We start from the raw sequence: 15,641 nt of genomic DNA on the forward strand, positions 1-15,641 counted from the left end.
TAATAAATAGAGAAATAATATTTATAAGTAAGTTTTAGTAAGTATTAATATTATATATAAAACTAAATTACTAACTCTTAATAGTATTTAAACTATAAATAAATAAATAAATTAAGTAAATAAATTAAATATTAAAATAATACTTATAATACTATATTAATTATAAATAAAATAATTAGATAGAAAAGCTATTAAGTGCCTAACTTGCCTATAATATAATATATAATAAAAGCATGGAAATAATACTTTTAAAAGCAAACTTTAAATTTACCTTAGACTTATATTATATAGTATAAGAACTAAAAATAGTTAACCTAGCTATTATAATTAAAAGTAAAGACTTAAAAGCCCTATATAAGGAATTAAAAAAAAAACTAGAATTTATTAGAAAATAAATAAAAAAATATTATAATATAAAAAGAATTAAAAGACTAACCTTCTTAAAGGGAGATATAGTTTACTTAGCTATAAAAAACAATATAATAAAATAACTAAGTTATAAATTAGATTATAAGTATATTAAGCTATATAAGATAAAAAGAAAAATCTTAAAAAATAACTATAAACTAGACCTATTACTAAAAGTTAAGCTTTATTTAGTCTTTTATATTATATTATTAAAATCAGTAGCTAATATAATATAAGTTAAGACTAGTAATAAACTAAAAGAGATTAAAAAATTAAAAGTTTATAAAGTAAAAGTAATTAAAGATATAAGGAGAATTAATAAATAAATAAAATACCTTATTAAATAGAAACATTACTTAAAAAATAAAAATATATAGAAACTATCTAAATACCTTACTAATGCCTAATAACTCTTAAAGAAGTTTTATTAGTATTTATAGAAAAAATCTTACTTTAATTAATAATATTAATAGCCTTAGTTAATTAAGCCTTAGCTATAGTAAAGGATTTAGTATTTTTAAAAGCCTTTAGCTTATTAAGAGATTTAATATTATAATATAATATCTTAAACCCCTGCTTATTTAACTATTTCTTTTAATAATAAAGGTATATTAAATATATAAAATACTTATTTACTTATTACTATAACTATAATAATTTATTCTTAATAACCTCTTTTTTATACTTAAAATAATATTTCTTAATAGTAAAATAATTAGCTAAAAGTAACTAAGTTAATAAGGAAAAATATAAATAGAGATTATAAACTTACCTTTAAGAATTAAAATGCCTTTACTATTATACTTATAACTATAATAAGTATATTATATATAATTAAAATAACCTTCCTTTGCCTAATACTTTAAGTAATGCAGTTTATAATAGCTATATAATATAATAAGAAAACTAGTATTTTTAATTAAAATAACTTATATATAGTAATTATAAGTAGCCTTAAATTCTAGTATATTATTAATAAAATATATAAAAAAATTATAAGTTTAAGTTAATATATATTAAGATTATATAAAAGGAAAGTAAATATATAGGTCTTAAGGGTAAGATTAAAGGAAGGGAAGGAGATTATATTATAACTTAATAAGAAAAAGTACTTATATTATATATACTTCTATAAAAATTAACTAATAATATATTAACTTATATTATATTAAGAATAATTAACTATAAGCTAGCCTATAAACTTATAATAGGCTTATAATCTAGCTTATAACTTATTATAAGCCTTAATACTTAAACTATAAGCTACCTAGTATATATATATATTCTTTAAGTAGTAAATAAACCTTAGCTTACTAGCTATTAATAAGACTTCTTTATTTAAATATGCCTAACCTGCTTTATTTACTATTAAGAGATATAATACTTATAACTGCTTAGTATAACGCCCTATAACTCTGTAAATATTAAACCTAGTATGGATTAGTTTTCCTGTTTAGAACCTACCCTGTTATAAGCTAGGTTTAAGCTATAATTAAGGCAGTTAATTATAATAATTTAACTTAATAAAGCTTTATTAGGTATAAAGGTAATAAATATTTAAATTATATTAAATTTTAAAAATACTTAAATATACCTTTTAAGGCTAATTTATAAACTTAAAAAAAAATTTAATTTAAAGATTTATTTTTTATTTTTTAAATTATATATTTTAATTTATATTTTATTATATTTAAAGATTAATAATTAATTTAATTTTATAAACACTTTATTTTTATTTAAAATTACCTTTAATATTTTAAATTAATTAATATTATTAAAAATATTAGACTATAGTTTGCAAGCTTGTTTCTAACTTGACGTATACATGAAGGGCTGTTTTTACGCATCGAGTTTGCTCCTAAGCCTGCTAAATTATTTCAACTGTCATTAAAAGGCCCGTCGACGGCGATAAGAAGTAGCCAAATGGCATATACCGCTAATTCTTATAAACTCCGTCGGCGGCACATTTGCAGATCAGAGCATGGGCCACCAACCACAGGGAAAAGTAGCTCGGTGAAACTTGAGAACACATTAAGCTGCACCGTTTGAAGTACTCAAGTTTTTATTGTATCCCGGTCTATCATTATGGTCACCGGCGACTGATTACAAGCTGTACGAACTTCCATCTAAGACACAACAGTCATTGTCTGTGCGAATCATTCGCTCAGTATAGCCAACTCTAATCTTCGCCTGATAAGTAGCAATGAGAACCGGATCACTCTAGAGCTGCACTCGCACTCTTATTCGAGGCATTGTACTCATCGGCCTGATAGCCGAAAATGGGTTCCAACAGCTTCGAACTCCGAGATATACCTGAACCAGACAAAATCGATACACCATGGTCTCATGCTTTGCCGCCAGCTCCTCGCCACGCTATCACGTCGCACTTCCCAGGATGGAAGGCCTTGGTGAGGCTTGCAGAACGAGACCCTGCTCATCTATCCAAGATCGTTAGCATCTACCCACGCATTCTACCTCGTAAGGATTGCGCTCAGGTAAGCCTTGACTTTACGTCTCCAAGCAGTATTGGACTGGCGGCTAACTGTGAATCTCTCGTGTGAAGCTTGTCCAAGTGGTCACGGAACTATCAGGGCTAGATCTGACAAAGTACACATGCTTTATATTTCCAAGGCTGCAAGTCGCTCAAGCATGCGCCAACTACATCACAACCCCTGATCGCACAGATGGACTTGAAACTCTGGACTCTCAATCGGTATCAATCAGAGCCTTTGAGAGTAATTCGACAGAAGGGAGCAAGTTGTATCTCTATGCTGTGATGTTTCCGTTGGACAAGCTGTTCCACGTCATGACGTGGTGGTCAGATACCGGTGTTGCGGTCTCCAGCCGCTTTGCAGAACATGTCCCAGCCAATTTGTCTGGTCTACGAGAGGTGCCAATTGACGCTACGTCCGTTCTAAACCACGACGAAACGCCTCACAAGGTGCTCTGTGAGCGCATCACATATCTTCTTGAGCGCGCGTCTATTACTGTTAGAGAGAAAAAGGTACAGCCTTCAGATGTTTACCTCTTCCAATCGGGCATGGCGGCTATTTACAACATCCATCAATATCTTCAGCGCCTGGCCGGTAGCAGTGAGCGCAAGAGCGTTATGCTGGGTGTTTGCTTCTATGAAACCCGTCATGTTCTAAAGAAGTATGGCCCTGGCTTTCAGTTCTTCCCTATCGGTAGCAAGATGGATGAGATTGAGCAATTTATCAGGGATGAAAAGGCCAGAGGATGTCCCATTTTGTCGATTTGGACCGAGTGCCCGAGCAATCCACTTCTGTTTACATCAGACCTTCCTCGTCTTCGACAGCTAGCCGATGACCTCCACTTCGCTCTCATCGTTGACGACACCGATGGTGGATTCTGCAACGTTGATGTACTTCCCGTCGCTGACGTTGTAGTCACAAGTTTGAGCAAGCTTTTCAGCGGCCACGCAGACGTCTTGGCTGGCAGCTTTGTTCTCAACTCCTCGAGTCGAATCTACAACGACCTGAAGCACATCGTTGACCAGGACTACGTCAATGATCTTTACATTGGCGACGCAAGGACGCTGCGACACAACAGTGAGGACTACCTTCACCGAGCTACTGTTGTCAACAAGAACGTAAAGGTGCTCACGGACTGGCTCTACAAGCGCACCAAGGTCGAACAGGGCAGCGTAAAGCGCGTTTATTATCCCACCGTCCCTCATTCTCAAGCACATGGTAACTATGACGTTTTCATGCGAACGCCCACAACCGACTTTACGCCAGGATATGGTTGTCTCTTCGGTCTTGAGTTCAATTCACAAGAGAGCGCCATTAAGTTTTACGACAATCTTCACACATACTATGGGCCTCATTTTGCTGCTCATAGGACCATCGCTCTAGGATTCACGTATCTTATTTACAAGGATGATAAGGAGTTGAACATGAGTGACTTGGGACTTTCAACGGCTCAAATCAGAATCTCGGTCGGGTTAGAGGATTCGGATACTTTGCTTAATATCTTCAAGTATGCTGTTATGAAGGCAGATCAGGTTGAGGATGGTAGGTGGAGTTACAAATGTATGTTAGATGGGGCCGTAGCTTTAAGAATTCGAAGACGTATCCTTGCATTGCATTTGACACTGCATGCGTGCCGTGAACATCTACGTTGGTTCCTTGAAACGCTATAGATAATAGTTGGCTATTTACTAGGATCTGTTTTGCTTAGGATCAAACCGAGACATCAATAAAACGCCAAGCAAGAGAAGGCTGCTGCATATTATAAACCTGTTCTCGCGGCTTTCATCTCCTAGGTTTTATCGTAAGCATATCCACCTTAGACGTAAAACTAGGGAAAGGATTCGCAACATACCTTCACTGACAGTAGTTAGACACAGCACGGTGAAGACATTGAGTGGCACCCTCATCAACCCATAAACTTGACTTTGTCGCTCCTCCTCAACAAGCCGACCTTTCAAGTAGGCCATGGTCGGATAATACAGTCCGACACATGTCTCGAAGAGGCAAAACGCCCAGAAGCGACTCAACTCGTCTTGTAGTAAAATCGTCAACAGAAGACCTGAAGCTGAGATGGATAACGCAAGCTGAATTGTGCGCGATGAAACTTGTATCGAGTTTCCCTCACGCGAGGCATAGAGGAATGAAAAGGATCCCAGAGACATTGCACCCATCAAACTCGCAAATATGGTGCCGAAAGGAGGATTAGCCCATATCTTTTCTTGAGCACGAGCTGACATGATTGTCTGTGGCCAAGAATAAAGCATAACGTATACAGAGCCCTCGAAGAAGCACATGGTTAGTGTCAGAATAACCAGACTTGGGTCTTCTACTCATAGTGTCAGCTCCATTCAACGGCGATATGTCGTAATTACATACTCATGAGAGAGATGGCGCTGACCTTCCATGAGGTTTCGGTGACTGAGGATCTGATGGGTGATGTAAAGCTCTCCGCCTGATCTTGCGTTAACAATTGATACAACGTGCAATGGGCCTAAAGGCAGAGTTTACCCAGGACCGAGTGATAACCGCCAGTGCCAGGCTTAGACAGACGATACTGAGTAAGAAGGGGGCAGTATGTGAACCCAAGGCATTCACGACCACTTGAGCTACAATACCACTTGCGACAGCAACAAAGCCATTTGTCGCAGCCATCATGCTATATATGGTACTCAATGCAGTTCCACGGTCACCGAATTCTTGTCGTTGATACTCGGCTATCATCCAGTTCTCAAAGGTTGAGTAAAGTAATGTAGTGCAAAATCCGCCTATTAACCTACCCGCAAACAGTAATAGTATATTGCCGGAGAGCATGGTGAGGCAAGAAACTGAGTAAATGACACAGTAGCATTGGCACATGAACTTTTTGCCATACTGATTGGAAAGTGATCCCATGAATACAGTGCTGATTCCGGCGGAGACAAAGCCAGTAGCAAAAAGAGTTGCAATGGCAGGTTCTGAGAGTTTATGGGTATTCTTCAAACAGCTGTACAGATAGGACCCCTTACATAGAGCAGCAAAAGTCAGATATCTTTCTGCTAGGTGTCATCCTTCTCTTCCGGAAACTCACCTGGAGCCATTCTGCGGCCATGGCCAGACCGTAGACCCACAGAAACTTGTTGCGAAAATTGTAGTATCTGTCATGAGTCGACTCATGATCAACATCATGAATCTCATCGTCGATCATGTCAAGACGACTGGCCTCCTCCCCCGAGCCTCGGACCAGCTTTAATGTCACATGTCTGTGATGCGAATAGGAAGCAAAAATGAGCGGTATGATGAGGATGATAAGAGTGATGGTGTAGTGATCCATAGCTGGCTAACATGTCGGGACGCCAATTATGAAACAAGGACTTCAAAACCGAGAAGTCGTGAGAGGCTTGGGAAGAAGGCCAAGAAAATTGGACGATGCTATCGTGGGAATACGAGACGAGGGCCGTGCAGAGGCGTTGACGTTTCATGGTGTACCCCTGATGTCTTAGTTTGCCATTGATTGGTCTCTGTCGTAAAACACCGAGCGGCTCACGGGAATCCGGCAGAAGAGTCGAGACTGTGGGTCTAAAGGAATGACGGTTGACTTAGTGCTGACGTAGGAGTCTCTAATGAGCGTAAAGAAGACAGCTCGCAGGTATTTAGATATAAAGGGTGTGGCATTGTACAATAGTATGAGGAACGCTGTTCACCTGATATGCAAATCTCTCGTTGTGTTTTCTATTTTTGAAGAGTCCTTGAGGAATCGTGAAAAGAAGAAGCCTAACCTGGATCGATCTTCGGTGCCGCTTATCCCGGTTTCGGCAAATTGATCCGAGCTCAACGTGTAGGACTAGCCCTCTTAATCTGGAGTCCACGTCTGCTCATTCAAGGCACTGAGCAGATCGTGCCACTTCAGGTGAAACTCAAAACAGCAGTGAAAAAGGGGTAATTAGCTCAATTCACCGTAAACCTATGGCCGATATCAGCTGTGTTGAGTATTTTTAATGTCAGTCAATCTTTTTTATGTTTCTTTACTACCCTATATCTATTTTATGATTCATGCTGAAAATCCATTTGGCTTCCAGTGACCCACTTCACCATAGCCATGTCTCAAAAACTGGTCACAATTAGCTTCGTCTTAGCGACAATACTGCTCTGTACAGTACTATTCACAAGGACGTCCCCTCATTTCTCAACATTGTTATCGTTACAAAGTCATGCAGACGTCTTCAGCAAGGATCCTCATCTAAACTCAAGACTTGCACATGCCGAAAAGCTATGGAAACGCTCTATCAAAGCTCGTGAGGAAATGGCCCAGGTAGTCGGCTACGATGAAAAGTTTCCCGACGGATACATGAACCCCTTCAATGTTTGGGACTTTGCCCGCCCAAGTTTCTTCTGTCCCCACGATCTTGAACGAGTTGGCTCAATCAGCGATGGCGGCAAGATAATATGTGGTATGACGCGCTATGAGAAGGAGTGTCCTGGCCCATCGTCAGACTCGAATAAGGCACGGGAACTTATTGTTTACTCATTCGGCGTGAGTGATGACTCTTCCTTTGAGGCTGAGTTGTTGCAGCGCACGAATGCTCGCATATGGGGATATGATGGCACCGTTGAGAAGTGGGCGCAGCAAGTTCCCGAGTTCATATGGTCGCGTGCCAAGTTCCAGAAGGCGATGATTGGAAAGGTATCAGACAGCAAGGCTAGACCGCCTGTGTTTTCGATACAGGATCTGATGAAGGTGAATGGTCACTCATACGTTGATCTCATCAAGATGGACATCGAAGGGGCAGAGTTTGACGCTCTGACGTCCCTGATCGAGTCTGGTAAGGACCAGCGAAATAATGACAATGTGACTTTGCCTTTTGGTCAGTTGTTGGTCGAGATGCATCTCAAGAAAGCACCAGATGGCGTCACGGTTCCAAATGGCCTTAGATCCTGGTTGAAGTGGTGGTATTCTCTGGAGGCGATGGGCCTGAGGCCAGTGAGCAATGAGGACAATTGGATCGGCGATAGGGTATATGGCATGCCGAGATTCATGGAGGTGCGTCTCAAGTATTCTTTTAGCTTCGGCTTACGCGCGATCTTACTGACAACCATTTATAGTACACGTTTATCAATGCAATGGACAAAGAAAGGAATTTATTACTGTGGACATGAAGGGCAGAGCCTTGGATTTAAGCTATAGACGTGATATATATGAGACTACATGATTCAACTATTGTCTACTGATGCCCTGAGTGCAATCATGCTGATTTGGGGTCTTGAGGCCACTTGTCCAAAGTAGCCTTCTTTCCAGTCAATGTGACTTCAACCTTCGCTTGCGTAGGCTCATCCAGCAACAGGGTGTAGGTCCCTGGATAAACAACCAAATCGCCATTCTCTCCCCTTCGTGCAATATTATCCAACGTCCACTGAAGTGAGATATCCTTTGTAGCAGACGGCGCAACATCATGTAAGCGGCCATAAGCTGCAAGTGTCTTGAGCGGGTATGGCTTTGGTCCAACTTTACTCTCGATGAAGAGAAGAGATACAAAGTCAGAGGTAATACGACCAGTGTTCTTGACGCTGACTTGGATGGGGGGTAGAGCGCAGGTGTCGGAGTATTGAGCACTGCAGCCCTTGAGAAGCTTCTGGATGTCGAAGTTCAGTTTGTTAGACTTGAACTTGGCTTTGAAAGTGGTGTAGTGAAGTCCAAAGCCGTAGGGCAGAACTGGAGTGGAGTACCAGCGATAAGTCCTTCCAGGCAACGACTTGGTAGGTCTCAGGTCCATATCGGTCATGCCAATTTGCTCAGTGTAGCTGCTCGGATATTGCGTGACGGGTAGACGGCCAGCAGGACTCTTGCGTCCGGTGAGTAGGTCCATCACTGCAGTGCCGCCATCTTGACCAGGGTAGTTGACCCAAAGAATACTGTTGAACTTCTTGTTCTTTAGAAGAGCAGTGTCATCTACTTGGTCACCAAGCTGAATAACAACCAAAGGCTTACCCAGTCTGGAGAGCTTCTGGAGCAGAGTCAGCTGGCTCTCAGGCCAGTCAAGATTCTCACGGTCTCTGTCCTCGCCAGCAGCTGAAGCGTCAAGACCACCAAAGTACAGGATGTAATCAGATTTCTTTGCAGCAGCAACAGCATTGGTAGTCCAGTTATCGTGAAACGAGCTGTTCTGCAGTGTCGGGCCCCAAGCAACGTTGGTGTTAAGACCAAGCTTCTCAGCTGCGTACAGCGGGCTGTGAAGGAAGGGAGCACGCCCACTGTATCCGCCCTGGAGCTTGGATGTATCGTTGGCCCAGAATCCGATCAAAGCAATACTATCCTTCTTCTTGAGCTTGAGGGGCAGTGTACCGTCGTTTTTCAGGAGGACTGCACCCTCGACGGCGGACCTGAGTGCTAGATCCTGAGCCTCCTTGGTGTTGACATCGGCAAAACTAAGCGAGTTCCATTGTGCTTTGGCACCATCGAAGAAACCAGTATGCACAAGACCCTCGAAGAGACGATGCAGAGATCGATCCATGAGCTTCTCAGTCAAGACGCCTTGCTTGTAGGCATCGGAGACGTCGCTGGTAGTGGTATACTCGCAGCTAGAATCCATACCGTTCTCAAAAGCGACGAGAGCACCTTCAGCGTTGGTCTTGGTATAGTTGTGATGCTGCCAAATATCCTGCATAGCTCCACAGTCACTAGTGATCCAGTTATTATCGCGCGTCCAGTTCCAGTGCCCTCTGAGGATAGTCTCCTGAAGATAAGAGTTCGCGCAGGCGGGAATACCGTTGACGGCGTTGTAAGCGCACATGATGGAGCCGACCTTGGCATCACGAGTACACTCCTGGAAAGGTCTGACGTAGTACTCCGCCAAGTCTTGAGGAGTGATCTTCGCATCGAAGTCGTGACGTGTAAACCCTCCCCAGTCCTCAAAGTCATTTCCAGCGTAATGCTTGCAGGTCGCAACAATACGTCGCTGTTCTTTATCGCCTTCAAGACCTCTCACGATGTATCGAGCATAGCGACTCACGTGAAGAGCATCTTCACCGGGGGTTTCTGAGCCACGACCCCAGCGAGGATCTTTGAAGGGGTTGACGTTGGGTGTCCAGAAGTCAACTCCGCGCCAGCCGCCGTTAGTGAACGCACGCGCTTCGGTGCCGACGACATTGCCGATACTGTGGATAAGATCATCATCGAAAGCGGCTGCCATGAGAAGAGGCATGGGAAACGATGTGGCGGCGTTATATGGAGGGGTGTCGGCAAAGCGACCACCCGGAGAGCCAGCGAGTCCATGGAGGGCTTCGTTCCACCAGTTGTACCGTGGTAGTCCAATTCTAGGCGCACCAGTTGCGTTACTACTTCAAGTCAGCCCCGATATCCGAATAGTCATCGTGAGCGAGTCTCTTACCTAACCAGATTGCCAACCTTCTCTTCGGGCGTCAAAGCAGCGACCAAGGCAGCAGCTCTTTTAGCAGGGGACGCCGAGGTGTCACATATTCCGTTCTTGCTCAAAGGTTCCTTGGTACAGTCAGGAAGAGTATAAGGCGTAGCAGCTGTAGCCAGTCCATTCAGAACAGAAAGTGATAAAGCGCTGGCAGCGACCTGAAGATTGAGCAACATGGTGTTACTTGGCCTGAAAAATAACCCTTGTTTTGACAACAGAGTCGTCTGCTTTTATGCTTTACTATTCCACTCCGCCTGATCACTTAATGATCTTTCTATGCTCCGGTTATTGCGGAGTCATGCATATGCTCATTTGCGGCTCACCATAGCCGAGCAAATGAAAACCCAATGATGCAGTGTTCTCAGAACGGCATATGGGACGATCGGCAATTCTCTAACCTCAGTTGAAGCCTATCGGATATTATCAACGAGTGCGGGGAGCCGCGGGGATGCGGGGAGTAAAGCGTGCAGTTTCAGGCAGAATGCGGACTGATGTAACACTATAAATAGCCTAATAGTAATAACTTTTAATAAAAGCATAATACATTAAAGTATGAGGTCACGATCAGCAGGCGCCGAATCGGTTGGTTATGTCTATCAGGGTTAGAAAGCTTATGGATATCAACAGAAGTTAAATATTGGTGCGCTTGGACCTGGGAGATGCAAAGGCTCACGGCTAATATACCAGAAACCGCTGTGCACTCGGCCCTTTTTTGGCCTGAAGTAAGTTCAAAACCCTGATATTGGCTCCCATATTTCTTCCCATTGAGGCATATTGACCTCGATGTACCGCTCAAACGTCCCATCTGCAGCTTTGAAAACCACATGAGCTGATAAATCCCTGGGTTTAAATCCTGCACTGTCATGATGATGCTGCATGCGGGAATACACAGGATTGACACTGTTCTCCGGAAGTTGCCCAAGTCTGAACCGAATGCGTTCTCGCAATAAGTTTCTTGCAGACGCTGATCCGGGCTCCAGTCTGCAAAAGATGTTTCCCTCATATTTCCCTCCTTTCATCGTGTCTTGAAGAGGTCCGACGTAGTAGAATAATGATGCGAGGAGTCGCTTCGATACAGTTTGGACGTGTTGAAAAGCTGTTCTGTAACCTCTGTTATAGTACATGGTCTCGGTATCATAACAGAGGTATTTCTCACAATCTTCAAGAGGCATCTCCATCTTCCTTACGTCATCCATCTCGACGCGCTGTCTTAACCCGACATTAAGGCGATGGCAATTGTCTCGAAGTCGAGGTTCTGGGATAGACAATCTTTTGAACTCCCTCCACGCTTCGTGACAGCTCATGGAGCTTTGGATTATGCCTAATCCTGCTTCGATCTGCTTTCGGTAACCTCCAGGCAGAAGCTTTTTTAAACTTTCTACTTTTGAATCTCGCTTCGTTTTCATCTTTCCAGACTTTGGTTCGACGACTACCCCAGTTCCGATTGAGAGGACAATATCCGGGGGAAGGGAATCTGGCCAGATCTTTTCGACCTCGGAATAGGCTAAAGAGACAGGGTTGTTGTAGGCAAGAGCACCGTCGACGTAGGACCTCTGAGTTTTACTGTGAACGAAGGGTTGAAAGAATACTGGTGCTGCTGAGGTTGCTCTCGCCCTAGAGGAGTCAGTAATACGAATTACGCCGTGATGAGTCGACTTACGCTTCCCAAATCTTGAAGTCCCGAGATTGCTCATCTTCTCGAGATAGATAGTCTTCTGGAGTACTGGGTCAACAAGGACCTCCAAGTCAAGTGCGATCTAAAGCTTACCGTCATCCTTATCTCGGCTGGGGTTTCTGGAATAGTTGGCAATCAACGTTGGCTGCGCCCGACCTTGTAAGCATGACACAACGCCAACCTTGACCCAGTCTTTTCCACCGGTCGTCGCTCGGAAGTTGGTCTTGAGATCCATCGATGGTCCAAAGAGAAATCGCGATCTCCCGAAGGATTGCTTCAAGGCGTTTTCGATGCCGTCGCTTGTGTATCTAAACGTGTAAAAGGGCTGCACCATTGTCTTAATGAAGGAGTTACCAAGACCGAGTCGGAGAGTGAATGCTTGCTTTGCCAAGGCCTGGAATCTTGTGATAGCATCGCGCGTTGACCATCGCTCATGAAATACCCCTAACGCGACAATGCCACCTGTACTTGTACCAACGACCAGGTCGAATAGCTCGTGAATCGATATGCCGTAACCGACTTGCTGCTCGATCTGGCTCAGGACATAAAGCTCAACAATACCGCGTACACCTCCTCTGTTAATAACGGTTAGCTGTGTTACGAAATTCATATGCAGTTGAGAAGCCTACCCATCAAGTGACAATACACGAGGTCCAGCAGCTTTCGGTTTGATTCTGATACTCCACGTCCCAGTCTTGAGAGCACAGCCAAGTGGGCACTTCCCAATCACCAATATCGAGCCACCATTTGTCTGTCGAGCAAATCTCTCAAGACAAGTCTGACAGATGCCGTGTTGAAATCGTTGACATGGAAGCATGTTAGTAGGACAGTTGGAAAGGCATGTGAAACACGTCCGTTGGCTCTGTAGCTCTGTAAGTCGTATTACCCTCGCCAACGAAGTGAGCCTCTTAATAGCTTGGCCTCCCCTCTGTGATCGTGCTATCTCTTCGCGAAGACGTCGAGCAAACTTATCGGGATGCCAAGAGCATCTATCACTAGATTTGTCTCTTATGCTGTTTATTGTTCTGTTAGTAGAGTCGGATTTGAACTGATGTCCTTTCTCATGCCCATTGCAGTAATTCTGACATCGTCTTCTGCCATGTGGATCAAGCGCTTCACATCGCCAATGACGCCATCGAAATTTCTGGAGGCCGCGTTGGGCTTCGGTGATTAGTTTGTCCCTCGTGGTTCTTCTAACCTCTGTTGTTATCAGCTTTACGGTTTGTATAAGCATCATGAGTTCTGTACCGTTGTCTTCGATGCAGCTGGTCTGCGCACTGATACACGCGCCAACATATGGAGTAAAGCTATCCACAAGCTGTTGCTCTCCTCCAATTTCATCAGTATTATCGAGGCCGCGGGCTGTGCACATTTGCTGAAGGGTTGCAGCCATGTGGTCACTCAGCTCTGTAGGAATTGGCGAGTCTTCCTTGACTATGTCATGAAGATCAAGGGCAGCGCGAAGATCTTGACCTAAAACACTCAACGACCTGCTGAGGTGCGTATTAAGTGTCGCCAAGTCCGACTCGGTACCGTTGTGTATCTTCGCGTTCCGAACCTTCGCAACCGAAGTTCTGATAGTTTCATAAAGCTCTTTAATGCTTTTGCTGACTGAAATGGCTTCGGCAGGTGAACTCTTGCGGGTCAGGGCTGGAATGAGGACGACTTTGAAGTCGCTGTAGTAACACCTGAGAAGATCCGCCGTGCTTTTGATAGGGTGTTCCCGGTCCTCCCAAAGATACTGCAAGCTCTCAAATCGTTCCGTGTTTTCAAAGCTCCGAAGGAGTTGCTCGGTCGGGTCTGTCGATGAGCTTGAGTACAGGCCAGTCTCGACATCTTTGTTGATGATTATGATGAGGGAAGGCTTCATTCTCTGGTTCAGAATGCGGTCATGTGATTCTTGTGCCCAGTCAATGAGTTCACCCAGAAAGGTATTCGATGATCTTCCATTCGTTGTTACAAAGCATACGACATCTGAGAAGCCATACAGTACCCGAGGATACAAATGGCTGACAATGAGTTTTCGAGTATTATGCTGGACACGGCACAACCTTCGCCCATTCGATGTTCTCGGGACCACAGATGATCGCGGATCTGGGTAGTCCAAGCGACCCCAGTCAACGTTGATTCTGTTCTCCGCGCCATCGAGAAACTGATTCACTTTCTTCAGTAGCCGGTCTTGCTGCTCCTGATAGAATATTTGGACTCGGTGTTCAGCGGCATTTGTCCCAAACTTGCATTGAAGAAGCCATCCTGGTTCCGATAGCGCCGTGACTATTTCTTGTGAGACTGGCCGGTCAGACCCCACAAAGCCTTCAGAGTCTATTACACCTGTCAGTAGTCGGCAGAAGAGTCATATTCCTCATTGCTCACCGACATATACCATTGGGGACCTGCTGGACAGGGTGAGAGGGTCGGCGTAAGCGTGAATATCACTACTCGTCGAAACGAAACGATCTTCTGGCAGTCCAGGCACCGGCACAGATTCATCTTGGGGTGTTTCTGGTCGAGCCATTTTGATCATCGTCCGAATCAAGGTGCTTTTCCCCGAGCCTGTATCTCCGATGAAAGAGATCAAGTTGGGGTATTGTCGCTTTCGGGCTGTGCGCGACATCTGCAGTAGATCATGAAGACGACTCCAGATATGAATCTGCGGCCTATCAACGCTTTGGAACACAGGGACTCCAATCCATGAGCACGTCACATCGTTCGCGTGTAACTCTGGCCTTGAGGTTGGTGAAGGCGGGCGGAGTAGGTATCGCGTGAAGACATAGTCGATGTAATCGACCTCATCGCATTCTTCGTCACCTAGACTTGACCTGCGTCTGACACGTCTGGGGACATGTGCGCGATGCTTTGCTAGACATTTATTATGCGCTGGTCGCCATGGTGTTCCGCAGCCGCTGCAGAATATGAGCTCCTCGGGTCGTCCCGGCTGGTCGCATATACGGCATGCTGACGATATCTTGAGCTCTCTAGCTTGATTTCTGATGCTGGAATAATTTAGTAAAGGCCACGACCAGAAGCCCTCATTGATTCTTGACAAGGTCACGTACAAGCTCTGCGAGGGTCGTCGCCAAGAAATATGGGGAGCGGTTGAGGTAGATCCCTCATCGTCGGAGAAGTCAACATCTACATGTGACTGCGTAAAATCTTCGAGAGCCGCAATCTCGCTCTCGTCTTCGGGCTCTGAGTCTGTCTTGAAAGATATTACTGAATCATTATATTTCCCTGGCATAATGACGATTAGAAGGGTGAAGCTACGGATCAGTTACGAAGTAGAATGAAGGATGGGGGAAGTTCTGGAGCCAACTTCGCAGTGAGAAATGGCTGTCTAGATTAGCAACTTAGGGCCATGAGGCTGATTTTCAAGTGTCTAGGTGCCCTCCATGCTGCAGTCAGCTTCTTGCGGACGCCACCAAACGCCATGAAGTAGTGCGCAAGGCAGATTGGCAACTCCCCAGGATAAGACACTAGCTACAGAATATTCCTCAGACAGACAAGACGTCGAGGTGGATACAATTAATAAAAAGCCCGAGATCGCCTTGGATCTCATGGGACAATGGTATTTTGCGATGAACAACTGTTAACAGAGCACCCTCGGGTGGTCGCAAGTGAGAGACCTCATCATCTGAAGAAAGGAAAGCGTGCGGGGCAATGAGCAATCCA

General features: G+C 43.9%; 5 protein-coding genes across 5 annotated transcripts; 2 read left to right on the forward strand and 3 right to left on the reverse strand.

Moving 5' to 3' along the window:
- Positions 1 to 2,687: 2,687 nt before the first annotated feature.
- On the forward strand, positions 2,688 to 4,570 carry BKA55DRAFT_527201 (pyridoxal phosphate-dependent transferase; the record flags this gene model as incomplete). Its single annotated transcript, XM_046188910.1, has 2 exons — positions 2,688 to 2,952; positions 3,093 to 4,570. 2 exons carry the CDS (start codon positions 2,688 to 2,690, stop codon positions 4,568 to 4,570), a joined length of 1,743 nt encoding a protein of 580 aa, XP_046042507.1.
- Positions 4,465 to 6,383, reverse strand: BKA55DRAFT_584107 (uncharacterized protein). Its single transcript, XM_046194271.1, has 5 exons — positions 5,968 to 6,383; positions 5,409 to 5,900; positions 5,277 to 5,352; positions 4,753 to 5,226; positions 4,465 to 4,689 (listed from the first exon to the last, which is right to left on the reverse strand). The coding sequence occupies exons 1-5, from the start codon at positions 6,208 to 6,210 to the stop codon at positions 4,589 to 4,591; spliced, it is 1,386 nt and encodes a 461-aa protein (XP_046042508.1). The 5' UTR covers positions 6,211 to 6,383; the 3' UTR covers positions 4,465 to 4,588.
- A 203-nt stretch (positions 6,384 to 6,586) lies between these two features.
- Positions 6,587 to 8,091, forward strand: BKA55DRAFT_584109 (uncharacterized protein). Its single transcript, XM_046194272.1, has 2 exons — positions 6,587 to 7,917; positions 7,980 to 8,091. The coding sequence occupies exons 1-2, from the start codon at positions 6,976 to 6,978 to the stop codon at positions 8,031 to 8,033; spliced, it is 996 nt and encodes a 331-aa protein (XP_046042509.1). The 5' UTR covers positions 6,587 to 6,975; the 3' UTR covers positions 8,034 to 8,091.
- On the reverse strand, positions 8,082 to 10,804 carry BKA55DRAFT_743534 (glycoside hydrolase superfamily). Its single transcript, XM_046201551.1, has 2 exons — positions 10,262 to 10,804; positions 8,082 to 10,208 (listed from the first exon to the last, which is right to left on the reverse strand). Exons 1-2 carry the CDS (start codon positions 10,471 to 10,473, stop codon positions 8,120 to 8,122), a joined length of 2,301 nt encoding a protein of 766 aa, XP_046042510.1. The 5' UTR covers positions 10,474 to 10,804; the 3' UTR covers positions 8,082 to 8,119.
- Positions 10,805 to 11,025: 221 nt separating this feature from the next.
- BKA55DRAFT_545703 (uncharacterized protein) lies at positions 11,026 to 15,210 on the reverse strand (the record flags this gene model as incomplete). Its single annotated transcript, XM_046190839.1, has 6 exons — positions 11,026 to 11,911; positions 11,958 to 12,012; positions 12,066 to 12,547; positions 12,602 to 14,294; positions 14,346 to 14,965; positions 15,029 to 15,210. The coding sequence occupies 6 exons, from the start codon at positions 15,208 to 15,210 to the stop codon at positions 11,026 to 11,028; spliced, it is 3,918 nt and encodes a 1,305-aa protein (XP_046042511.1).
- Positions 15,211 to 15,641: the final 431 nt, after the last annotated feature.

The sequence above is a fragment of the Fusarium redolens genome (assembly GCF_020744475.1).
Source record: "Fusarium redolens strain MPI-CAGE-AT-0023 chromosome Unknown BKA55scaffold_25, whole genome shotgun sequence".
In the NCBI taxonomy this organism is placed as follows: Eukaryota; Fungi; Ascomycota; class Sordariomycetes; order Hypocreales; family Nectriaceae; genus Fusarium; species Fusarium redolens.

Bases quoted from the DNA above. Each gene is read 5' to 3' on its own strand.
- BKA55DRAFT_584109 (XM_046194272.1), top strand. From the start codon at position 6,976: ATGTCTCAAAAACTGGTCACAATTAGCTTCGTCTTAGCGACAATACTG. The intron at 7,918-7,979 runs GTGCGTCTCAAG...AACCATTTATAG, and splicing joins GCATGCCGAGATTCATGGAG to TACACGTTTATCAATGCAAT.
- BKA55DRAFT_584107 (XM_046194271.1), bottom strand. From the start codon at position 6,210: ATGGATCACTACACCATCACTCTTATCATCCTCATCATACCGCTCATT. The intron at 5,901-5,967 runs GTGAGTTTCCGG...GCTCTATGTAAG, and splicing joins TGGCCGCAGAATGGCTCCAG to GGGTCCTATCTGTACAGCTG. The intron at 5,227-5,276 runs GTATGTAATTAC...CACTATGAGTAG, and splicing joins CAGCGCCATCTCTCTCATGA to AAGACCCAAGTCTGGTTATT.
- BKA55DRAFT_743534 (XM_046201551.1), bottom strand. From the start codon at position 10,473: ATGTTGCTCAATCTTCAGGTCGCTGCCAGCGCTTTATCACTTTCTGTT. The intron at 10,209-10,261 runs GTAAGAGACTCG...GACTTGAAGTAG, and splicing joins AAGGTTGGCAATCTGGTTAG to TAACGCAACTGGTGCGCCTA.